The sequence below is a fragment of the Pleurodeles waltl genome, chromosome 6 (genome assembly GCF_031143425.1).
Source record: "Pleurodeles waltl isolate 20211129_DDA chromosome 6, aPleWal1.hap1.20221129, whole genome shotgun sequence".
NCBI classification, from domain to species: domain Eukaryota; kingdom Metazoa; phylum Chordata; class Amphibia; order Caudata; family Salamandridae; genus Pleurodeles; species Pleurodeles waltl.
In genome coordinates, this window is record NC_090445.1 from 1,611,412,341 (window position 1) to 1,611,438,919 (window position 26,579).

Here is a 26,579-nt window from a genome sequence, read left to right on the forward strand (position 1 = left end):
TAAGGAATCTGTGGTTAGAAGTATCTGTCAGAACACATAAACAAAATAGTTTTAGCCAAATGACGATTGTGGGGAACCAGGAGCAACAGAAGTCCATAGATGAAGTTAAAGGGTATAAAAGGACAACTCTAATCCTTTCAACAGAAACTGATCCCTGCATCCACCCACCCCCTCCCCTAGGTAGTTAAAAACAGAGCTGTTGCAGTGGTGCTTGAATAAAAACCAGACAACTTTCAGGCTTCTCACCATATTAAGCTACCACTGCTCAGAGACTCTATCTGAAACAAGTAAACTTCCACTGGGACTCCAAAGACCTACATGCTATAGGAGCCCTGTCCCACAAGTGAACTTCCAAATGGCAGCCTGTGCAAAATGGCAAATCTACACCCCTTGGTCCCTGCTTGCTGCTATAGAATATTAATGAGTTTTGAAATAAGAACACTCACCAAGTTTGGTCTTCAACTCAGATTCAAGACACAATAAGCAAAAATTATTTACCTATGATGGAGTTATTCAGCAGTTAATTGGACTGTTTTGTTTTTTGCCACTCCTTTTAGTAGCCATTGTGTAGAGATTCGGTGAGGGCATTTACACTTTGGAGGAAGAACAGCCTATCATATGTCACAATCCTCACCTGCCTAGTGGTGATCTCTTTGATGTTTTATGCAGAACATGCATCCGCTGGTGTTGCAAATGCATTTTAAGAAAAACTGAATGTTGAGCAAGCAGTCATGCTGATGTGGCCTATTTGTAATTTTCCTTTTTCTTTTCATAATCAAACCCCCCAAAGTGAATGAGTATGTCTGAAGGGAAACAAAAAACGATGGCCCGGCCATGCGGTTAATTTTCCCTGTCCATGGGCATTATTGTTTTTCCCTGGCCAGGACTATAAAGCCTTACATATTTGACCAGGGGAAATATGCCTCAGGAGGAGTGCCACCATGATGTATAAAAGTTGGTGAAAGAGTGGTGGACAGATCGCCACCTTTGATGGATAGCAATTCTTCCACTAGCAGTCATTCAGTAGTTCTCCCATCCTGCTAAACTCTAAATGATCTCTGTAGTGAATTGTCTGGTTACAAGCAGTATTACTAGATTTCAAGAGAAATAAATAGAGCGTTCTGGTGAAAGCACAATGTAGCAAAGACAAGCATGCTGGATTTAGATAAATATATGAAATGATCACTGTTTCTATATTACCTATGAATATTATCCCCATTGCGCCGGCTTTCTGCAAATTCCTGGCCTTTGCAACAAACATGCAGCCTCCTCTTTGAGCCAACACAATCTTCCCCCGCACTTCCTCAACATTTACGATCTCCGAACAAGCTGGATAAGGAACACTTTTTGCCAAGCTCCCTTTTACCTGTAGGAAAACAAGTGTTAGAACTTTAGAAATGGACCCTCCGATATCTTGCAAAGAAAGCAATAGCGCTATGAACCTACTCCTTGCTCCTGTTTGGTGAGATCCAAGCCAAACTGCGCCGGTCCAGCAGTCAATACTGTTCTTCCCAAAAAAGGAGGAGAGATGATCTGGACAGCTAGTGGAATGAGCACTTTCTTCTCGAATGCTGGCGCTTCTGTCAAACCGGTAATGAACTTCAGACTCAGGAGGCCCATTGAGGAGCCATCATTCTAAGAACAAAATGTGAAAGGTAAATAAGTGACGTGAGCAGTAGTGACCTAATTGCAGCAATGTTCCAGGTGCACCTGATGTGAAAGGCCCTTCTTGCCTTTGCATACATGTTTGTTCAGACATCACATGGAACTATTCAAGTTAAGAGGCCAAGACATGAGCCAATGTATTAGATTAAATAAAAGAGGAGGAAAACAAACCAAAAATGGTCGATTATCAACAAACTAAGCAATTGCAAGTGCTCATCCCTTTTGGAGTGACAGCAATTGAATGTCACCAGAAATGCCTAATAGAGTACAAACTGCCAGTAACTATATATGGCTGAAAATGTTACGCTGTTTGTCACAGATTACACAGTCCCTCGGTTTCAGTTATGAATTATATTTCCAAGTTGTACAGCCATAAACGCTGGTGAAAATGGGGAAGGTTTGACTTTCCATGTAACAACCCCTAGACTTCCCCCAAACGATCCCTTTATATGAAACATACCTTTCGTGCAATCCCGCCATCAATCAGTGGAATCAGTGTCAGGCCCATGCTTTTCAGGATTTCCAGGGGCTCTAGTCCAGTGTCATGGAGAGGCAGCTCAATCCCACTGAGGAAAACACATACATGGATTTTGGTGTTCAGCTACAGTGTTACAACCCCTACAAAACCTTCCTCAATGCAATGCTGCTCAAACAGCTTTGGTGTAATTAATAATACTCAACCAGCTCCAGTGTAGCACAGGGGAAATAGACCGGAGTTCAGTCAGCAACAGAGTGCCCAATGAGTTAATCAGGTACCATGTACTACACCTAGCTTAATACGCTTCAGGACAGTGAACCTGGGTGAGCTAGCTTCAGTGTAATCTGTTTATACAGCTTTCATGTAATAACCAATGCTAAAAGGCTTCTGATATTCCGCAGTGGAGAGCATAAGAAACTACTAGAAAAGTGTGAGACCCAACCACATAAGATATGGGTACAAAAATATTTCCCCTATTTTGACCGCCTATCATTCCATAAAGGTCACACACTACAGTATCTACCCTGCATATAGCTTGTTATTCAGTCTTTGCAGCAAGATTACTGGTATGAAAAGATCCTGAACTAAAAACAGAACCCACTATGGTCCTTAAATTGAAAGCCGCAATGACTGCTACTTGTGAACTATTTTCTCTAATAACCACAAGAGCTACAATTAAACCTATGAAGGACAGGGTGCCTAATGTTTAGGGACAAATGAAGACCTTCCAGGTGTCATTAAACATTAGCGAATTTAAAGAAAGTCAGTGATTGTATATGAATCCAATCAATCAGTCACAGAATGTACAGATAATTGTACCCAACAATCCTTTATGTACAAAATCATAAATAGCAATCACTTAAGCATAACGTATGTACAGAGAATCTACAGCACACAATAATGGCGCTCTATGGAAAAGGTGAACACACGGTGCAAATATGTGCAATAGTGAAATAGCCTGATAACATGATAGGTAACCAAGACAATCGAATGGTCAAAAAGGCTAATACATCATATAACTAATCAGAGCTTATGCAAACGTAGAGAGAAGTCATGTAATTAATCGCAGCTCCTAGTTAACCTCATACCATTTTTGTACATTTGTTGACCGATTTATTGGATTGATATAACATCTTTGACTTGTGAACTGACAGCAAAGATCACATGAACATGGTGCATAGGCTGTTAATGCTGCAGCATAGACAGGAGAGTTGCCCTACAGTCCTGCGCATTTAGGTCACAGAACTCCTGTAATAAAAGCAGGAATACTGGAGCTTTTATGAATATAGAAAGAGGGTGACGTAGTGAGTGATTGGCGCTCCTATTCCCAATTCAAACTATGTATATATATGTACCCACAGTGCACAGAACTAAGGTATCCACCCCCCAAAAAAACCCTACACGATAACCCTAACGGTTATCCAACAAAAATACTAAGTAATGGCACACGTGCAATATTATAATATCAATAGACTAATACATATTTGTGTCAAACCACATAGTGAAACATTGATTATAGTGATATCACATGTATAAAGTCCTTCCTTGCGTTTTAAATAATGTTTATTCAGAATTAATTTCACCAGTCCAAACTTAATAATTCATCCAGAATTTCACAGAAACATTATCCAATCTTCACATTCCCATGGCTTATCCAACTGTAACATTTACATATCCAAGAAAACAGAACCTCCAACTTGCTTGTCCCAATGGCTTATCCAACTGTCACATTTAAATATCCAAGAAAACAGAACCTCCAACTTGCTTGTCCCAATGGCTTATCCAACTATCACATTTACATATCCAAGAAAACAGAACCTCCAACTTGCTTGTCCGTCAACACGTGTTTCATCCGGGGGAGTGCCCCTAGGATTTCTTCAGGACTTCCTAAAACAATATTTCCATACATAATGAATCATTTTCCACATCTATTCTTCTCCCTTGGTCTTATTGTTAATCGTGTACCAACAAAATCCAATCATGTAGTGAGAACCATGCAAGTTACCAATGTCCCTTTGTGACAGATTCTCATTATTGTGAATCAAAGTGAAAAGATTAATTTGCCTAATAGGAGTATAAAATACTAAGTATAAAAATAAATAAAGATAAAATAAGTAAAAATAAAATAAATTCAGTATGTATTAGAGTGAGATAATATTATCATTAGGCCATTGAGGATATGGGACATAGATTTAAAGTTAGAGGCTATTCGGAGATGATTATACGTAAGTCTCAAAATAAGGCTCTTAAGATCTCCCGCCCACAGACATTGTTGCCAGCGACACAGAAAGATAGTGAGATTAAGAAAAACAGTACTCAAAGGATGAGGATTGTTCTAGATTATACTGAGATTTCTCAGAAGCTGTTGACAATTATGAAGAAACATTGGTCAATACTTACTCGGGATGAGACACTCAAGAAATATATTGGTAATAAACCAGAGGTCTCCTTCAGGAGAGGGAACACCCTCAATAGTATTTTGAGTCCTAGTTATCTATCTGAGGTGACCAAATTAAACTGGCTCAGTGCACGTAATCGAGGTTTCTACAAATGTGGCTCATGTGCAATGTGCAAATGGGCGTGGCAAGCTAAAAACGAATTTTATGATAGGAGTGGCTGTAAAATAGACATAAAGTCACATATAGATTGTAACACCAAATTCGTGGTCTATATGCACATTTGTAAGTGTGAAAAAATGTATGTAGGTAGTACGATACGTCCGCTCAAGATAAGAATTTCGGAACACTGGAGAGCAATCAGGCAAGAAGACAAACGATATCCGATAGCTTCTCATATGAAAACATGCGAAGCACAAGGATTTTACAAAGAATTTAAATTTTATGGTTTTGAGTACTGTGAATTAAACCCACGGGGTGGAAATAGAGAATTGACCCTACGAAGAAGGGAGTCGATCTGGATTATGAGATTAGGTGCTGTGGAGCGAGGATTAAATACAGATTATGAGATGGAATACTTTCTTGGTGATAAGTAAATTAAATATAGGAGGAGAGTTATAATAAGATAAGTACAAAGAGAGACAACAATGGAGGGTATAAGTAAAATAGCAAGCAAATGTGAATAATAGAATTAGGGAGACAAAAAACACAAGGGTCTAACTTAGACTTTTGGAATGTTTCTTTTATAAATATACATTTTAATTTTGGTTCATTAGTTTCGAATTGGGTCATTTGATTGTAAGAATATAGGGTTTATATTTTGGTTTATTTTCACTCTTCTTAGAATATAATCTAATAATTACACTGAAAGATATGATAATAATATATTTCAGATGTAGGGCGTGCTATTTATGGTAGTGCTACTTAATATAATGGGCCTTATGGTCATATAAACAAGGTAAAGCATGAGTTAGGTTAGAATATGAGGTGATAAGTTAGTAAGAATAACTGATTTACAGCCAGCGAATGGATAAAACTATAATATTGACATAATTTTGACGTAGACTGACCCAACATACAATATGATACAACTAGGCTCTAGCAGGAATAAATAATTGACCATGTGCATAAATTGCATTATACATATTAGGTGTTTCGTTTAGTTTTATGTCTTCTATTTCCTCTACTTACACGGACGTACACAATGATATCACAGTCCGTCTTCTACTTCTAGCGTTACTAAGGAAACCAGGAAGTGGTACAAAAAATCAAGTGCGTCTTTCATTTCTTTACACGGATGGACAAGACTATGTAGTCCGTCTTCTATTTTTAGTATTGAATCAGGGCTTTTAAATAGAACGCGCATAGAGGGACTCGGTTTAGATTGTGGCGTGGTAGCGTACTCGCCGAGAGGGAATAACTCTATGAAGGTAAGATATAAAACCTAGCGTCAGCTTTATAGTGTATTGGACGGGTTGTAACTCGGGAGATAACTGATCTGAGGTTTATCACATGGCAGATATCACAGGAGATAAAGTCAAGAACACAAGCTATATTGAAATGTGAAACATTTAAGTTGAAATAGGTGAGCATTTTGGAAAATCCAAATTAACACTATAATATAAAGTTGTGAAAGAATGCGAGGTATACTTAATAATCACAAATTCTCTATTTATAATTTTTTCCCCACGTATGTAGACATATTGTAATCTTCAAAAAATAATGAGTTTCTGAGATACTAAAGAAGTGAGCAATATTGAAAATATTAAGGTACATTTAATGGATATGTGGGGTTTATATTTGGTTATTGTTGGATATACAGCACCTTCGGAGCGGTTTTTCTAAAAATCCTTTTCTAAAATCTTTATGAGCATGCTCTACACGAGGAACACTTTAATGATAATATTATCTCACTCTAATACATACTGAATTTATTTTATTTTTACTTATTTTATCTTTATTTATTTTTACTTAGTATTTTATACGCCAATTAGGCAAATTAATCTTTTCACTTTGTTTCACAATAATGTGAACCGGTCACAAAGGGACATTGGTAACTTGCATGGTTCTCAATACATGATTGGATTTTGTTGGTACACGATTAACAATAAGACCAAGGGAGAAAAATAAATGTGGAAAATGATTCATTATGTATGGAAATATTGTTTTAGGAAGTCCTGAAGAAATCCTAGGGGCACTCCCCCGGATGAAACACGTGTTGACGGACAAGCAAGTTGGAGGTTCTGTTTTCTTGGATATGTAAATGTGACAGTTAGATAAGCCATTGGGACAAGCAAGTTGGAGGTTCTGTTTTCTTCGATATGTAAATGTTACAGTTGGATAAGCCATGGGAATGTGAAGATTGGATAATGTTTCTGTGAAATTCTGGATGCATTATTAAGTTTGGACTGGTGAAATTAATTCTGAATAAACATTATTTAAAACGCAAGGAAGGACTTTATACATGTGATATCACTATAATCAATGTTTCACTATGTGGTTTGACACAAATATGTACTAGTCTATTGATATTATAATATTACACGTGTGCCATTACTTAGTATTTTTACTGGAGCTTTTACACCAAAAACACGGCCCTCTAGTGCCCTTGCATGAAAGTACAATAACTGTCTCCTTTGCAAGAAACCACTGACCTCTGCTCATTCCTGTAACAGGGTCTAAGAACCCCCTGCAGAGGTCGGGAACTTTGTAATCTCAGTGCTGGACAGAAGGAGCCTATAGGCTTTCATTAGGAAGAGAGAAGTCTCCAGTAGTCCCTGGACCAGATTCAGGATAGTATACAGCCCTTCAAGTAGAACATGATGGTGAGTGCTGTGAAAGAGACCACTGGAGACCCTGAACTATCAGCAGCTTAGTGGCTATTTAGCCTTTGCACCAAAAGCACATGGTGATTGCAACTTTGCAGCATGTACACTGAATACCTACAGCAAAGGCACTAATGTAGGCAACCCCTACATTTGCTGCAATATGAGCAGGGACTCTACAAGAACACCCACTAAGAGGAAGAAAGTCCTGCATCTCCAACAACAACTAAAATAGGTGTTTCTAGAATGGTGCTTTGTTTGATTGCATCTACTTTGGTTGTCACATCGACAGTTTTATCATTCACTAGGTATAACTATAGACCCTTGCACCATGCGCATCCATGTAATGCCACCCTTGCCCTGAGAGTACACAAACTCCTTGTACTACCCACACTGAGCTCAGTTACTGTGCAGCCTACACAAGTACTGGCCTGTTGCAGCACTCTATCTACCACCCAGTCAAGAGCACCACAGGCCCTGAGCCAAAAGCAATGAATAAAGTCCATCTTTACTCGGCACAGACACACTTCAGTCCCTGCAACAAGCAAAATATCTATTAAGCTCCCGGTACAAGACCAGACACCTAAGCAAAAAACCAGACTCCAGTAGATCAGCTTTGAGAACTCTCCAGACCCTAAAACGAAACTAGAGAAACAGAAAACCTATCTACTGAACTCTATTCATATCTACTACTTCAGTTGTAGGAGTGTGAAGATCACTGTTCCATCAAAAGAGAGCATGGAACCTAGAACCCTTTTATTTGGCATGGAATGTTTGAGGTTTTTAATCTACAAACCTGCTTGGAAAGGAACATTTTACTGGCTAGTCCTCAAGTTCTAGCTCTCGCCTATAAAAAGACTAGACAATAAATGAAAATTGGTAGAAACACTAATGCTGTACAGAACATAAGCTGATAAAATAAAGCCATCGTTAAGAAATGACCATAAAATAAAATCTTTCAATTTAAAGCAGAAAGTTGGATTGGCAGGGAGAAAAATAAATAAGAAAAAAATCATTTGAGATCAAAATAAGAAAGTATTAAGTTAACAACCTCAAAGAAGTTGAAAATTCACAAAACCAACAAAAGCAGTCTGTATAGCTTCTGACATATGCATTGTGGGTGCACATATTTTGATACATATTGGGCTGTTTACAGACTTCCTGAAGCAACTGAAAAATTAGACACCATGGATCTGGACCTAACAGCAGAGGATATCCATACTGGGGTAACTAATAAATGCATTTCTCAAGCACCCTCTGTACACAAGGTGCCCGATTCATGAAGAAAAATGAAAAATTGAGATTTAATTCTGTGCCTGCATGTACTTTCAAGTTTTTTTCCATGTTCGCTAACAATCTCAAAGAAAGCTCCATCAGGCTTCCATGTGTACTACTTGAAAGATCATATGACATGTCTCAGGGGCAGACTTCTACATAGAGTAGAATGGACTTCCAAACTTTAGAAATCCACACAGAGTGAAAGGGGTTTCCTGTTCAAAAGCATATACTGTTCAGCCTATGTGGGGAGAACATATTCCCCATGAAGAAAGCTCATTCCCTACACCCAAAGCAAACCTGGGAGTAATCCATTCCCCTTCCCATACGGACGTGGTTTTACTCTTCAACCATTTCCAGCGTGGTAAGGTGTTGTATCAGAGTTTGGGAAGGTCAATAAATGTACATATTTATGGGTAGGTCCAAACTTCCAGGCAAACCTCCGCTTGGAAAGCTAACTTTACACCCCTTATATGCGATTTACTACTACAGATTATCTTGCACTTGTGGTGGAGAAATCAGCAGTAATAAATGCATTTACGCCTAGCAGGATTCCCTTGGTAAATTCATTGCAGACATAAATAAGGTAGTTTTAGCCCTAAACATATGCTTACAGCTGGAAATATTAAATAGGAGCCAATGTGTTCTGCTTCCTCATCACCATCCACCACAGACTACTATCAGCATTGAGGGCTACCTGGGGATTGGGCTGTAGCTGTAAAAGCTACTTTAGACTTCGGAGTGCAGTAATCAATGGAGGTCTCACCTTCAACCCTGATCTGTTCGGGACCTTAATTTCTTCGGTCAGGCCAGTGCAATACAGTGCAGGTTAACTCTCAGTAGCTCAACTGGCAGTGAGAGGTGAATGGATTTCTTTTGGCTGCCACTGCGCCAGCCACCCTTCAGGAGCTGCATTGTTACCATCTCCATGGCACGCAGAGAGTTGTGTAGTACTAAATAAATGATACAAAGCTAACTTTGCAGCCTGGGCATTGAGTGCAAAGGCTCCATATGTATTCAAGTCCACCACAGTGACAATGGTGAAGAGATCCTTGGAGATGCTACACAAGAGCCCACATGGTGCCTGCACTCACAGAAGGGACTCGTACTTTCTGTACTAAAAGAACAGACCTCAGCACACAGAGGGCTGCAGCTCTTGAACTGGAGAATAAAAACACACATTTGAGGAAATACAGGAACCTAAACACTACATTGCAGAAAACATTTCGAACACACCATGTGCAGAAAAAAACCAGGAAACTCAACATCTAAGACGAAGAAAAGCACTACATCTGTGGCCTCAACTTGATTACATTGCTCAGAAACAGTTTGTTCTTATGCCCCAACCAGAAATGTTTTGGCTTGGGAAATACCGACCTGAAGAGTGTGAGGCGTTCCCGTGGCACACGCTGTTGATTTTTCTGTGCTTGTGCCTCCCTGATGGAGTGACTGAAAGCTGGGTTATTAGGAAATAGTGTCTGTGCACTTGGACAAGAACGACTGAAGATCTCCTCCTCAACGAACACATATTCAGACACCTAGAGTAAAGAAATGACAATCTTTAATCCTGATGAACCTTCGGTTCTGTGCTAGTTCAATTAATTCCCACACAAACAACTTACATAATCGTTTATTTAAGATGTAAAACATGATGTTGCTTCCCTGGAAAAGTGAATTTGTTCTCAGAACATGTGCAATGCATTTAGGTGCCTGGGTGAGCCCCAGGTGTCAAGTTAGGATGTTGGAACACATAAAATCTGCTTAGTTGGACCCAACACAGAGATTTTGGAGGGTGTTGGAGAATACTTGGAAAGCCTGCAAGAGTGACGGCTAATGGTTTTCTGCCCATACCCAGAAAACCAGAAAATTATAAAGGCGAAGCCGGCCTCACCTGTTATTCATGGCAGACACCGGCTGCACCATGACTTGTGAAAGTGTGGTCTGGGCAGGGAGCAACCAGGAAAAAGGAGGAGGGCTGAGAGACATACCAAAGAAAAAAGATGGAGTTTGGGAGCCCACAGACGCTCAGTCATGCATTGACAGCTGCAGAACAGCCACAACAATAGCAGAGAAGAGAACACAGAGAGAACGGGATTTATTTTCAACACAGCAACATATAGGAAAAAGGGCAAAGGAGAGGAATATTGCTGGTCGGCATTTGAAACTCATCTGGAATGGATGGAAAATTAATTGTCCAACATTGAGAGGTCTGTGAGAGAGCTTTGATCTGGGCTCCAACAAACAGAGGATCAAGTGAGCCTTATCAACGAAGCAATGAGGGACAAGTAAAATTTAAAGGCAGAGTGTCTGAGGCATTGTTCTCACTATACAGAAGGGCTGAAACAGCATAAAGTCCAAATCGGAGTTTTGGGGGTTTCCATTAATGAAGCCTGAAACAACTGTCCCCAAGACGATGGAGTGATTTTTAAGTAGCATTTTCTCCTATCCGAATTCCAGGACAGTGGGATGGTCAGAAAGCTCTAGAGACTCCTGAAGAAAGCTGAGGAGTACACAAACATGAAAGATGGTAGGGCAATTCTAATAGTGCTGAGAGACACAAATCTTCAAGCCCAGAGTGGATGCACATTTTGGAAAAAGATAGTAGTGCATGGCAATGATATCCTACTTTCATGTTCTGAGTTTGACAACACACGCAAGATATAAAAAGATCTACATGGGGTGAGCAAAGCATTGTTTGGGGTGCGAGGTGGTCGTTAGGGCTTCCATCTGGTGCCCAGGATGGTTGAATGGTTTTGAAGGCGGTGATGTTCTATACTTTCTCCCAGCTCAGGCTTTCTTTGACTCACTGGACAAGAGAGCTTCTTGGTGGTGAGGACAGGTTCCTTTGCTTGAAGGCATCCATGGTCAACAAAGACATTTGGACAGAGGTAATAAATTATAGTTGCAAAGTTCATTCTAGTGTTCTCATTAAGAATGAATGTTTCTCTGGTAGCTATCTCCTCTGTTCCCCCAGTTTTTTCCCTTTCCTTACTTTTTCTTTTCTCCTTTTGTTATCCACAGGTATTCTAGTTTCTAAATAAAATGGGCCAATGTAATTTATTCCTGTTCTGAATGTGGAGCATGTCTGTGTGTTGCCTTTGGCTTGTTGAGTTTCTTAATGAAAAATATCAAATCATATACATGCCCAGTCTTTTGTATCTCAGGAGAATTAGTGAGCCCTGTGGTTGACTATAGACAAGGGTTGCCAATCACTAGCCTTCTTCAGACTTCTAAAACTGCACAATAGGTAATTTTGTGAACATGACTTAGACTGGACCTTTATTTTTTACCACCAGAAAATGAAGACATGAAGAAAGCATTGCTCAATTGTACAAAATGACAACACATATGGTTGAAACAAGACCATAATTGAAATGGACGAGTTCAGGTAGACTTAGAAAAAAGAAAAGATAAAGGGCCCAAATTAGATATTGACGGATGAGTTACTCTGTCAAAACGGTGACGGATATCCCGTCCACAGAAATGTAAATCCCATAGAATATAATGGGATTTCGACAGACGGGATATGTATCACTGTCGTGATGGAGTACCCATCCACTAATATCTAAATTAGACCAAATTCTCTCACATTTATGAAGTATTTCTGCAGTGGCTTGACTGACTTACCTTAGAGCACTTCTAAAAGAGATTACTTGCCACATGCAATTTTTAAGCAAATCAGAGTGTACCTTTGGCAACATGGATGAGTTACTGCAGTGAAAGTTTATACTCTTATACTTGTTGAAGACCATTAGAGCTATCAAACTCACACAGATTTGTAGATTAATAAAATCTATGTAGGCATATGGGGGCCAAGAAGGCACATTTACAGGGAACCAATTGAATGCTGCTTCCAGCCACTGACTTAACAGGCCAATGAGTATACCTACCAACATTATATCCAAAGCCTTTGGTGGGTGTGGTTTACTGACTCATGAAAATATGGAACAGCCCATTAAAATGTCTCTATGCAGCTTTGTTATTTTAATGGAAAAACTACATGTATTTCTAATCACATATGACAGGTAGCGTTTACCAGGGATGTCACCAATGTTTATAAAGGGGGCTGTCAGGGTGTTGATTTGCCCCTTGAACACACCTTCAACTTGGCCCCATACCATTTTCTTTTGGACTCCTTCACATCTGCCTAGAAGAAAAGGTTGTTTTGCATCTTCAACTATTAAAAACACACCCTACAACATCCAGATATTGAAGTGCCACAACCTCAATCAACATGTCCAGTTTGTATGTAATTTCCTCTATTTAAGAGAACAAAGAGGGAGAGGAAACAAGAAGTTGGAAACCATGAACGACTACTGAAAGGACACATGTGCTCTTTGTTCTTTAGGCTCAACTACAAATAAGAAATATCCCAATACAGTGATGGGGATGCTTCTTTAGGAACCCACAGTGATTGTTTTTTTCCTAAGCTGAACAACAGGCAATGCCCCATTGATGGAACTTTTGCAACTTTTTTCCAAGTGTACTGAGGGTTTAAGCGGATTTGTGTTAGACATCTAATGGAAGAAGGTGTCATCCTGCCTTTCTAGCTTAAAAACAGTGTACAGGTAAGGTTCGGAAGATAGAACAGAACTGGCCCAACACAATTTATTATGCATATGTGAGAAGCACCTCATTAGCGGGCAAAAATAACAGTTGGTTGAAGGCCATGTCCGGAATTCTCTCCTCAGCTACCAGCACAATAAAGAAACACAAGTGTCAGGTTTATCGCCTTGCTGTAAATCGTATGTTATTCTGCTGGCTGAAATAGTCACTCGAGATTCAATAATCACTCAGAATCTTAAACTTTATTGAACCGATCTACAACTTTACAACAGAATCAAATTTAGTAGCAACTGTGAAGGGAGAATATTCTTTAAATATATTCCTACAGCTGAAAATTACAGCTGGCCAAAATGGTCAGCCCTTTTCCTGACCTGAAGTGAGGGAAATGTTTGGACTTATTTTCTTACCTAGAGAGCCAACAATGCTGCCTTTTTTTAAAGAGGAAAGTTGTAAACGCCAGTGTGGCTGACAATGTGCAGAGATGGTGAGAGATTATGCATGTTCTGCTACCTGAGGGATCTCACAGTGTTGTCAATGTATTTGCTAAAATAGGCAGTGAACTAGGTTTAGTCCACACAGTCATAGTATTTTTCAGCATACCACCTCGCAAAGCGCCTTGAGTATCAATGCACCTGGCTATCAAGGAGTATAGGATTTAGGGCAGTTGTATTCAGTACAAAGATGTAGGATCTTAAATCTACACTGCTAAGCTAGAATGGAACGTTTCACTGTTTATCAGCCATTCCTCTCCTCCTCCAAGGGGGCGAGTGGGCTGGGAATGAAAACCAGCGTTAAAATTAACACTGAACTTAAATTATGGTGGTGAAAATGCAACCTGAATAAACAAACATAAAATACAATCACCTTTAATAAAAAACAGACATTAGCATTGGTATAGTGGGAAAATAAGTAAGAAAAACATTATTGGAGATCAATAAATAAACAAGTACAGAGAATCTAAAATTTCACATGAAGCAGTGAGGGTGGAGTCAAACATCTGTCATAAGGTGGGCTGGTTAAATATTTCCTGCAATACTTAGATAAACTACATGTTAATCTAATTTAAAGACTTCTGAGACCTTCCCCTTAAGCAAGAGATATCCATCTGGGGTACACAAATCCATGCTGGAGAGGAAAAAGAATACACCACCAAACTTTGCAAATCCAATTACATACCTTCCCACAAATACACTAGGAATTTCAAATCTCCATATTACTGGATTCCAAATTAGAACCATAGGCGTCTTAACTAACTAGGCAACTATTATAGCCTTAGAACCCGCCGTAGCGGGCTCTACTGGCTATTAAAGGCCCGCTCCCTGCGTTAAATGCCCGAGCCGAAGGCGAGGGCATTTAACAAGGGAGAGGGACTTAAATAGCTGGTAGAGCCTGCTACGGCGGGTTCTAAGGCTATTAGAACATTCTGCCACACAGGGCAGAATGTTCTATTAAAAAAAAAAATGTTCCCGGAGCCCGAGGGGATTAAAATCCCCTCGGGCTTCGTGAGGCTTTGTTCACAGCTGTTGCTGTAAACAAAGCGAACATTGGAATGTTGGCGCTGCGGGCTTTTACCAGCCAGTAAAAGCCCGCAGCACTCCATTGTTTTCAATGGAGCCCCCAGCATTCCAATGTTCTAATATAGCCTTAGAACCCGCCGTAGCGGGCTCTACCGGCTATTAAAGGCCCGCTCCCGAGTTAAATGCCCGAGCCGAAGGCGAGGGCATTTAACCAGGGAAAGGACCTTTAATAGCCGGTAGAGCCCGCTACGGCGGGTTCCAAGGCTATTAGAACATTCTGCCACTCAGGGCAGAATGTTCTCTTAAAAAAAACGAATTGCTCACTGTATTGCTACATACACTACGTGCATGCGGCAGCACTACGTGCAAGGTAAACAGTGGTGCAGAGTGTGGACCATTGGCCTCTGCTTTCATTGGCCTTCGCTTCCATTTTGGTTCACGACTCCATTTTGTCGAGTCTGGTTCGGTGCGTAAGGCACTGTTCTGTGTTTTTCCACAAGCTTCGGCAAGCTGAAGGGTGGGGTGTTTTTCTGCTCAACTTCGCTCCATCTGCCTGGTACGAAGGGCGCTATTTACATTCCACGAGCTATCAGTTAGAACAACAGGGGGATGCGCCTGTACACAAGGAGGAATGCAAGCTTCACCTTGGAGTCCTCTCCTGGGAACTTGGCCCGTTCTGAGGAGACGTCTCGAAGGGTGAACAAGGTACCGCTGATTGCACAATTTGTAAAGGAGGGGGTCTTTTTCTAGAAAAGACTCCTGGGCGTTAGTAAATACTATAAAAGTTGGGGGCCTGGATGGGCTGGTTTAGGAACTCTCTTCTGGGTTGGACGCAACGCCGGGAGGACTGATTGTCCCGAACAGAGGCTCCCTGTGTCAGCTGATTTGGGTTCCCCAGCTTTGTGTACGGCGGAGGGATGCAGACGCTCTTTTCGGTGAAGCTTTAATGTGTACTTATTCTTGCAGTCATTTTCATGCTATTGAGCATTGAAGTATATTGTGTGTGCGCGCGTAATATGCACTTACTCTTGCAGTCATTTTCATGCTATTGAGCATTGAGGTATATTGTGTGTGCTCGTATTATATGCACTTACTCTTGCAATTATTCACAGAGTGCTTATATCTTTATTATTATTCTCATGTTATTCTTCTGATGTATATATATATATATATTAGTGTGGTTTAGTTTTGCTAGCTGAGAACTTGCCCCTTAAATAAACTTGATTATTCTACTTACGAAGGTGTTTGAGAGTGATTGCTTTACATGGTGCCTTAAAATATCCTGAAGTGCATAGTTTTGATATTCTGAAGAGTAAAGCAGCACAAATTGGCGTAGTCGGCAGGATTCGAAAAAAAAAAAAAAGGGGAAAATGCTTAATAAGATCAAAGCGAGCTCAAAAGCAGGTTCTCAGGTAGCAAATCCAGACATAGAAATACCGGGATGGGAAACTGCCCCGTATAAACTTTTAGCTCAGGAATGGTCACGTTGTGCTGGTTTGTGTGAAAATTGGAATGCGTGTATGTTAAATGTGGAACCTGAAGATCTTCTCATTTGTTTACGGAAAGTTTCGATTGACAAGGGAAGGGAGGTTTGTGCGTTGGGGAGGCGAGGCTGGATCTTGCTTTCTGCGTACCGAAAGTTGTATGAAAAATGTTTACAGTTACAAAAAGATCACGAGCAGCTGGAGAAGGAGTTAGTGGAAGCCCGAAATTCCTCTACCATGCTAGCTTGTCAAAATAAATTATTAAGTGATAAGTTGGAAATGTACCAACTGGTTGCAGAGAGAACGGCTGTTAGCGTAGCTAAATATAAACACAAGAAACGAAGAGGGAAAGTTAATAAAAAGAAGGTGCATTTAGCTATCTCTCAGGCAGGATTAGCCTTTGACCCTGAATTTTGGGATGGAAACATCTGGGATACATCTGATTTTTCAGATGGGTCCGGGGGCGATGACTGCCAAGATGTTAGACAGGAGAAGACAGAGCGCAGGAATGTTGTCCGTGCGCAGCCCATATATCGGCGAAAGTTACAGCATAGCCCAGCTAATCCTGGAGGGGTGATGTTGGATGCCCTGGAGGATTATACACAGCAAGAACTAAGTGATGTGATAGACAGATTTCGACAGAGGTCTGGGGAAACATTGCTTACGTGGTTGGTGCGGGTGCACGATATGGGGGGCCAGGGGGTCCAATTGGATCACGGCGACGCCCCGTGGCTTTGTATGTTAAGTACAGACCCGGTTATTCAAAATGAGTTTAGAACCTATCCAGGGAATGGTCCCATGACCAATTTGTTAGAGCTAGCGGCGCAAGGGTGTGCTCAGAAGTATCCGACAGAGTCAGACTGGCCGCCTAATGATAAACCTTGGTATACTTTGAGAGATGCAGTACAGAGATTGAAGGAAGAAGGGATGAAAACAGCTATCTTTATGGGTAATGCCCATGATTTGATGAATGGAATTTTAAGTGTGTCTGTGCGAAACCGGCTGATTAGGGCTGCTCCTCCTGCATATAAGCATGTCATCATGACTTTGTTAATTAATCAGACAGGTAACCCATTGTCTCAGGTGGTAGAAGCGGTGCGTGAGTTAAGTGATTTAGGAGAATGGGCTAAGCCAGAGAGGAATTCACGGTCTGAGAATCGTACTGATAACAACAGGGTGACAAGGCGAGAAATGTTTCAGGCCTTGATGCGAGATGGGGTGACCAGGAATGAAATTGATGGGATAAGCACCAAGGACATGTGGGAAATGTATCACAAACGCGGTTTGGATAAAAAGGAGGGGAGTAGGAAAGGGAACAAGAAGGATAACAAGGTGGTGAACCAGAGAAAAGCAGGAGGGGAGGAGCGTGAGAGTGAAAAGGGGGAGAGAGGGAGAAAACCCCACAGTAGAGAGAGATCCCCAGAGGACGGAAATTGGGAGGAAGAGCACCGAAGCGCAGAGGGAACCCGGAGCAGGGAGAGAGACCGAGAACTGACAGGTTCTGGGAAAACTCGAGGAAGAGAGTGGGAGAGGGAGCTGGTAAGCTCAGAGAGGTTGCGAAGCAGAGACAGGGAGGAGGAGTTCCCTGAGAATTACCGCAAACTGTATCCAGATTTGACTTGGGCAGACTCTGATGTGCGCAGAGTGAAAATAGATTAGGAAACAGGCCAAACTCCGGTGCAGGGATGGGCTCGCAAAGATAACAGACCTCATGTCAAAGTAGAAATTTATTGGAAACGTGGAAATGTTCAAAAAGTTCGAGCCCTCGTTGACACCGGAGCGGAGGCCACCTTGATTCATGGCAATCCAAGAAAATTCAGGGGACAGTACTTCACCATTACGGGATTGGGCGGAAAAGAAACCCCAGCAGTGCAGATAGTGGTTCCCATGAAAATAGGGGGACTTCCAAAGAGAGAATACACTGTCCTGATTGTGCCCATTCCCGAATACATTATTGGAATTGACATTTTGAAAGGGATGACCCTACATTTGGAAGATGGATGTTATCAATTTGGTTCCAAAAGATTTATATCAATAGCCGCCGCAAGGGTGGGGCTGTTGAAGATTCCTCCGGTAACACTTCCCCAAGCTACTAAAGTGATTCAAATGAAACAGTACAGAATACCGGGAGGACATGAGGAGATTAGCCAGACTATACATGATTTACTAGAGGCCGGGGTAATAGTTCCCATCACCACTGCGTGGAATAATGCCCTCTGGCCTGTTCGTAAAAGTGATAACAGTTGGAGGATTTGCATTGATTATCGCCAATTGAATAAACATACACCTCCTCTGACTGCAGCGGTCCCAGACACCATTACCTTGATTGAGAACATACAGAAACACAGTGGGACTTGGTATGCAACCATTGACATTGCCAATGCCTTCTTTACGATACCAATAGCTACTGAGAGCCAGCCTCAGCTGGCATTCCAATGGGCGGGGCGTCAGTACACCTTCTGTAGATTACCCATGGGGTATTTACATAGCCCCACTATCTGCCACCGGCTGGTGGCAGAGCATTTGGATGAAGTACCAGTGGTTCCTGGAGTGCAAATTTCCCACTATATAGATGACGTGATGATGCAGGGAGAGACGCAAGAACAGGTGCAAATTCAGCTAGACAGGGTGGTGGAACATTTGCAGAATCAAGGGTGGGAGATTAACCCCGAGAAAGTGCAGGGACCGTCTCAGAGCGTGAAATTTTTGGGCATTCAGTGGAATCAGGGACACAGAGAAGTGTTGCCAAAAGTGAAACAAAAGATTAAGGAATTCGCAGTACCGCGAAATCGGAAGGAAGCCCAGAGTTTTATAGGACTATTCGGGTATTGGAGACAACATATACCCCATTTGTCTCAGATTTTGGCCCCATTGTACAAAGTTACACGAAAGAAAAATGCGTTTGAATGGGGAGAGCAGGAGCAGCGCGCGTTTGAATTGGCGAAAGACGCCATTCAGCATGCTTTGGATTTGTGGCCGATTCGAGAGGGAGACATTGAATTGAATGTGACAGTCCAGGGGCAGTATGCCAATTGGAGTTTATGGCAAAAACAAGGAAGAAAGAGGGTGCCCCTGGGATTTTGGACAAAGAAGTTACCTGAGGCAGGAGAGCGGTATACTCCCTTTGAGAAGCAGCTGCTGGCCTGCTATTGGGCCCTGGTTGATACTGAGCAAATTACACTGGGACACAATGTGATTTTAAGGCCTGAAATTCCCATCATGCAGTGGGTGATGAGTTCCCCAAAAACTCATAGAATTGGACATGCGCAAGAAGCCAGCATTATAAAATGGAAATGGTATGTCCAGGACAGGGCACGAGCGGGTCCAAAAGGGACCGCCGTTTTGCATGAGCAGGTAGCGCAGGCTCCAGTGGAGAATTCCGAAATGTTGCATGATGTACCTTCAGTGTGTGAATCCCCAGTAGGGTGGGGCCAGCCGTTCGCAGACTTGTCTGCAGATGACAAAAAACATGTGTGGTTCACAGATGGTTCAGCAAAATATGTTGGAGCGAAAAGGCACTGGAAGGCAGTGTCCTATAATCCTGTTACCAAGAAGCTTTTGACAACTACAGGACAGGGAAAAAGTAGCCAGTATGCAGAGCTTTATGCCGTGTATCAGGCTTTAAAACAGGAGCTACCCGGAAAATGTCACATTTATACAGATTCCTGGTCTACCGCCAATGGGTTAGCCACTTGGCTTCCCACGTGGCATGCACATCAGTACAAAATCCATAACAAAGAGGTATGGGGGAAGGAGTTATGGCAGGAGATCTGGGAAATGTTACCTCAAAGCACCGTGACTGTCTATCATGTGGACGCTCACTGTCCAACTGATTCATTAGACCGATGGTTCAATTGTCTTGCAGACGATCGAGCCAAGATTCAAGAGGCTGAAGTGGAGGCGCAGAGTTCTGATTTGGTGGGAATGGCTAAATGGGCACACCAGAAATGCGGACATCTTGGAGAAAAGGCTACTCACAGGTGGGCTGAGATTAGAGGGATGCATCTTCCCCTAGATTTGATTAAAACAGCGATCATTGAATGTCCCATTTGTCAGCATGCACAGCACAGACCGGTCCCACAGGTGGTGAGAGGCCAGCTAGGTAGAGGTAAATTGCCAGGACAGATTTGGCAGATTGATTACATTGGACCAATGCCAGTGAGCAGAGGGTGTCAGTATGCCTGCACCGTGGTAGACACTTACTCTGGTTATCTCATAGCCTTTCCCTGCAAGCGCGCAACTCAACAGAGCACCCTGAAAACACTAGATCTGTTGATTCTGTACTATGGAGTGCCACTCCAGATTCAAAGTGATAACGCCAGCCACTTCAAGGGCAGACTAGTGCAGGACTATTGTGCACAACGCAATATTGAGTGGATTTTTCACATACCTTACTACCCACAAGCAGCGGGACTGATTGAGAGAATGAATGGGTTGCTGAAAGAACAATTGCGTAAACTGAATGATGGGACACTGAAGGGGTGGAGGGATAATTTGTATGATGCTTTGCAAATTTTGAACAACCGACCCCTTACAAATGCTGAGACACCTCTCATGAGAATGCTCACACCTGCTTTACAGATTAATCCGTTTACAACGAGCAATACCATTGTGTATTGGGAAACAGCTCCAGGAGCTTTGGCCCCATATCGAGCTACACCAGAATCTGCAGGACTTGACTTACATGCTTTACACATGCATCGATTGAAACCTAGAGACATCACTCTGATTGAAACTGGGGTGGGAATTCAGATTCCCCCTGAGCATTACGGTCTGATCGCCCCTCGATCTGGGCTTGCCTTGAGGGGCATCCAAGTTTTAGGAGGCGTGATAGATGCAGACTACCAAGGCGAGTTGAAAGTCATTCTCTTGAACAGTGGTGACACAGACCTAGTGGTGCAACCTGGTGATCGCGTTGCCCAAATTGTCATTATGCCGGTTTATGGAGGTGTTGTTAAGAAGGGGAGCGCCCCAGCTCTTCTCACTGTGAGAGGCAAAGGAGGGTTCGGATCTACTGACAAGAACCCAGGGGCCAAAGTGTGGATTGAATCCCCAAATAACCCTCCTCAACCCGCTGATGTCATCGCCACTGGACCAGACAATGTCCTGGTAGTTATGCGACCTGGTCAAGACAAATGGGAACATGTTCCCGCTGACAAATGCTATCTGCGAGAATGATAATACGTGTTTTGTCCTTTGTTCTTTTCAGATCATCCTGTGGAGTGCCTGTGCCATGAGTGTGGTGTATGGAGCCCGTTCGGGAGACTCCACCGGGGAGCGGGAGGGGCTCATAGCCCAAAAATTCAACCGTCAGCTGCAGATGCCAACGCTGCTGCATCAACCGAACAATGTTTGGATTCATCTAGCGCAGGAAGTGCTGAATATATCTCACTTTTGTATGAGTAACATGCAAAGCGTTCAAGATTTGATTACCACTTGTCTAGTGGCAGTGCCCACTCCTGCTGCTGTATTATTACACATCTTTAACAATACAAACCAGGATGGAATGGTGGATGTGAGTGACGTTCGCTCCCATCTGTCACTCTATGAGTACTGCCGTTATTGCCCGGAGGTGGGCAGGCGGTTGTGGAGGAACATGACATCTATACTCACGTTTAACATCTCAAGTGGGGATGTGTGCTATTCATTGACCTGTGATCCTATGAAAATAGGTAAATGTGCTCAGCTCAAATTGGAGAAAAGAGACAAAAACTTAACTGCTGCACAACGGACGTTGTGCCACTTACGGACTGACCTAACCTGTTTGAATGTAAATAATTCAATGTTTTGCCAACATGTGGTGCCTGCTGCCAGCCACATTCAAAATGTTAAGTTGCCTAAAGGTTGGCTCTTTTCTTATGGTAATCTTTCTTTTACTTATATTCCAGCCAATCTAACCGGAGGGCCTTGTGCCTGGTCACGCTTAGGCTTTCTCATGTTTCCCATGGATACTGCTCTACACCCTCGCTATACCAGAGACACTATTCAATTACCTACGGACTGTGATTCTGAAATTTCATTGCTGTCCAAAACAGAATATGTTAGTTTAGCTAGTTCTATCGTAGGGGTGCCAGGACTTGCAGTATATAATACCAGAGTTATTAATAAACTTGCATGTTTAGTAGTCAAGAATATTAACTATACATCAACTGCCTTAGCTGAGCTGTTATTAGATGTACAGGGAATTAGAAGAGCTGCTTTGCAGAATCGCGCTGCTATTGATTATTTACTGCTTAAACACAACCATGGCTGCAGTGATTTTGAAGGATTATGTTGCTTCAATTTATCCGACCACTCCATATCAATCAACTCCCACATAGAGGCCCTGCATAAGTTGGTGAAGGGGGTGCAGCAGGATGTTGACAAGGGGTGGTGGGATTGGGCTTTTGGATGGCTGCCTAATTTAGGCCAACTGCGTTATATCTTTGGTGTAATCATTATCATAACAGTTATTTTAATTTCATTATGTTGTTGTATTCAGTGTGTGCCTAATCTTCTATCTCAGTTTCGCCCAAGAGCATTGCCATTTCAGCTTATAGGATATACTTAGTTGTAAGTTGGCCAAATGGTCCAAGGGTGGAGATGTATTGCTACATACACTACGTGCATGCGGCAGCACTACGTGCAAGGTAAACAGTGGTGCAGAGTGTGGACCATTGGCCTCTGCTTTCATTGGCCTTCGCTTCCATTTTGGTTCACGACTCCATTTTGTCGAGTCTGGTTCGGTGCGTAAGGCACTGTTCTGTGTTTTTCCACAAGCTTCGGCAAGCTGAAGGGTGGGGTGTTTTTCTGCTCAACTTCGCTCCATCTGCCTGGTACGAAGGGCGCTATTTACATTCCACGAGCTATCAGTTAGAACAACAGGGGGATGCGCCTGTACACAAGGAGGAATGCAAGCTTCACCTTGGAGTCCTCTCCTGGGAACTTGGCCCGTTCTGAGGAGACGTCTCGAAGGGTGAACAAGGTACCGCCGATTGCACAATTTGTAAAGGAGGGGGTCTTTTTCTAGAAAAGACTCCTGGGCGTTAGTAAATACTATAAAAGTTGGGGGCCTGGATGGGCTGGTTTAGGAACTCTCTTCTGGGTTGGACGCAACGCCAGGAGGACTGATTGTCCCGAACAGAGGCTCCCTGTGTCAGCTGATTTGGGTTCCCCAGCTTTGTGTACGGCGGAGGGATGCAGACGCTCTTTTCGGTGAAGCTTTTCAATTTATTAAGTGTATTGTGTGTGCGCGCGTAATGTGTACTTATTCTTGCAGTCATTTTCATGCTATTGAGCATTGAAGTATATTGTGTGTGCGCGCGTAATATGCACTTACTCTTGCAGTCATTTTCATGCTATTGAGCATTGAGGTATATTGTGTGTGCTCGTATTATATGCACTTACTCTTGCAATTATTCACAGAGTGCTTATATCTTTATTATTATTCTCATGTTATTCTTCTGATGTATATATATATATATATTAGTGTGGTTTAGTTTTGCTAGCTGAGAACTTGCCCCTTAAATAAACTTGATTATTCTACTTACGAAGGTGTTTGAGAGTGATTGCTTTACATGGTGCCTTAAAATATCCTGAAGTGCATAGTTTTGATATTCTGAAGAGTAAAGCAGCACACTCACGGAGCCCGAGGGGATTAGAATCCCCTCGGGCTCCGTGAGGCTTTGTTCACAGCTGCTGCTGCTGTAAACAAAGCCCATTGGAATGTTGGCGCCGCGGGCTTTTACCGGCCAGTAAAAGCCCGCAGCACTCCATTGTTTTCAATGGAGCTGCCAACTTCCAATGTTCTAATATGATATCTGTTTGTAGAAAGTGGCTACAGATAATTCTGCCTTTGGCGACACATTAAAAAGAAGTCCCACTTAGTGACATTATACCGTTCTGTTCAGTGGACAGTTTGGACGGGATGTTGATAGAGACAGAGGTAGGAGATGAGCTTCTGTGGTGAAAATGTAATCATCGATGTTAAGGAGCAGATCGGAGGTGTCTGTGAACAGCAGGTACAGGTACTTAAACATCTCAGCCAGGAAGAATGAATCCATCCTAAAGATAAAGAAACAAATTTCGAGATGTGTATGCACAGAATTCCAATTCAGGGAGGTAACCTATTAATTTAATTGCATTTTCATACAGCCGAACACAGCTCAAGGGAGCTAAAACACTTTACAGTGGAACATAATTACAATTGTCTATAATATAGAAAAATGTGTGAATTTGCATCCAGTTCTCCACATACGCCAAAGCTTGTACTTTATTCATGAACTTATTCTTGAAATTATAATACACAAACATCGTACATAATGGGTGGCTAAATGCTTTAACAGTATTGTTTTAATAGATACAATGTCTGACAAGCCTCGACAGAATATATCATAGGGCATCTCTGAAAAAAAGCTTTGTATTATATTCATGCTCCTAACAGACTATTATGTAATTGAAAAAAAGGTTTTAGGATTTTAATATTGCTTTATAGTTATGCCATTTTCTTTGTTAAATTTAAAATTGTGAATGTAAAAGGGCTGCTTCGCAATGATGTATTTACATGTGTAGTTATATTACCATGAAGATCTACTCCTGCATCTAGGTGCACATCTACTCCTTCAATATTTAAAAGTGTAGATTTACACCTAGGCCTATACTTACATATCTCCAGCACCTCAAGTGACGTTACTACTAGTAAAGTTTCACACGCTGGGTGGAGAACTCCCTATTGGAATGAATAGAGAATGTATTAAAGTGTATCATTTCCTTACCTTCATTATTTACTATGTGAGTGTAGTGCAACATAAGTGGTTGGCCGTATGTGGTGCTGACTTACTCCAAGGCTGAGCTGTATTAACTTCAGAAGATTAGTTTGTGAACAGTAATGGTCTCACTCTTTGTGTGAATGTGTGTGTATTAGCAAGTCTGGCTCTTAACCCCTCTGTAACTTCTTCCATTTAGAAGTAGATATTTGCAGTACTCCTCCAGTGCCCCTTTTACATTTACTACTGAGTTGTAGACATTACAAGTGTTGCGAGCTCAGATTAGAAAAGACAAGGGGGGTGGAAATCTGGCCAAAAGTGTTGTTCACAAAAAAAGTGTAATTAAAACGATACCCTTGAACTTGGCTTCAAATAGATAAAATGAAGGGATGTTAGAGAGTACAGGTACAAATAAGGCACGGAAATGGAGGTAGTGATATTGCAGCTGTACCAGATCAGTTAAAGAGCGAAAGTTAAAAATTTGTCGAGGAATTTTTGGAACTATTAAAGGTCGATCGAACTCAGAGGAGAGAGTGGAAGGACAGTTTATCATTTCAGAGCAGCAATGTTTATGGCTTCGGTCCTTGGGCCTGAAAGATTGATATAGGGTGTAAGTGGATTTACAATTTAGGACATAGAAGTGGTTATTTGGGAGAGCAAGGAGAGTTTATATGCCAGACAAGTAGGTTCCATATGTTCCTTGGAGAATAAAGCCACCTAAAAGATAGGTCTGGTTTCAGGGTTTGTGTGGAGAAGTTCGTGGTTGGAAAGAGAAGTATTACACATGAAACGTAGCGGATGTGGTTTAGAAACGGCTGAAGTGAGGGGTGGGGGAAAGCTGTGAGTGTGGTTGCGATAGTCGAGAATCTATAAAATGGCTGTAAAATCAATAGACTGAAGTATGAGTAAAGGCCTAAGATTTGAACCTGCTTAGAAGGACACCTGTGACGGGGGATAAATTGGATCTGTCTATGAGGAAAGATCAGAGACATTACAGAATAAGGTGGTCCACTACCATGCTGAAAGTGAATACATGCAGAATGGAGAAGGAGATTCTACATCTTCCCAAACACGGTTTACATCTCTGTATCTGTTCTATATTTGGATATGTGCTTCACAAAGAGGTAAAGGGTGCATAACTCTTTTCTTACTGAAAGGCAAGGCGTCTGTGCCAAATATAAATATGCAACTGTATCTGCTGTCACTGATTTTGCCAGGAATGTTTCAGTCTTGCCAAACTAAAAGAAATTGATGAAGCAGTATACATGTCTCTAAATGAAAGTCATTGTTTCTTCATTTAACAAAACAAAAGAGGAGTTCTGCGTAACTTCATAACGTCAATGATACCTTTTTTCTTTGCACATCTAGCTTTTTTCTTTGTGCAAACTTCAGTTTTGTGTGCTAATTTTGCCTAAATTAGGCAGCTTGTGATAAACTGTGCCTCTTGTGGTCCAAACTGGGGAAAAAAGAAAGAGGACAAGGCATTACTATTGTAGTAGTAGTGTCTGGTGAGAGTGAAGTGGTGTTACGTGTGTGTACAGATTGATGTGTGAGTGTAATAGTTTTGTGATCACTATTGCCCAGTACAGACAGTGTGGCTGAAAGTTCGGTGCTGTAAAAGAGCAGATT

General features: G+C 41.8%; 1 protein-coding gene across 1 annotated transcript in view; it reads right to left on the reverse strand.

The window, feature by feature from the left end:
• LOC138301236 (ER degradation-enhancing alpha-mannosidase-like protein 3) overlaps window positions 1-26,579 on the reverse strand; it is a 252,313-nt gene that overhangs the window by 117,750 nt on the left and 107,984 nt on the right. Inside the window, exons 14-18 of the mRNA XM_069241496.1 lie at window positions 24,084-24,249; window positions 10,017-10,177; window positions 2,126-2,231; window positions 1,447-1,635; window positions 1,201-1,366 (exon numbers count right to left, since the gene is read on the reverse strand). Coding sequence (XP_069097597.1) covers window positions 1,201-1,366; window positions 1,447-1,635; window positions 2,126-2,231; window positions 10,017-10,177; window positions 24,084-24,249 — 788 coding nt within the window. The remainder of the gene's footprint in view (window positions 1-1,200; window positions 1,367-1,446; window positions 1,636-2,125; window positions 2,232-10,016; window positions 10,178-24,083; window positions 24,250-26,579) is intronic.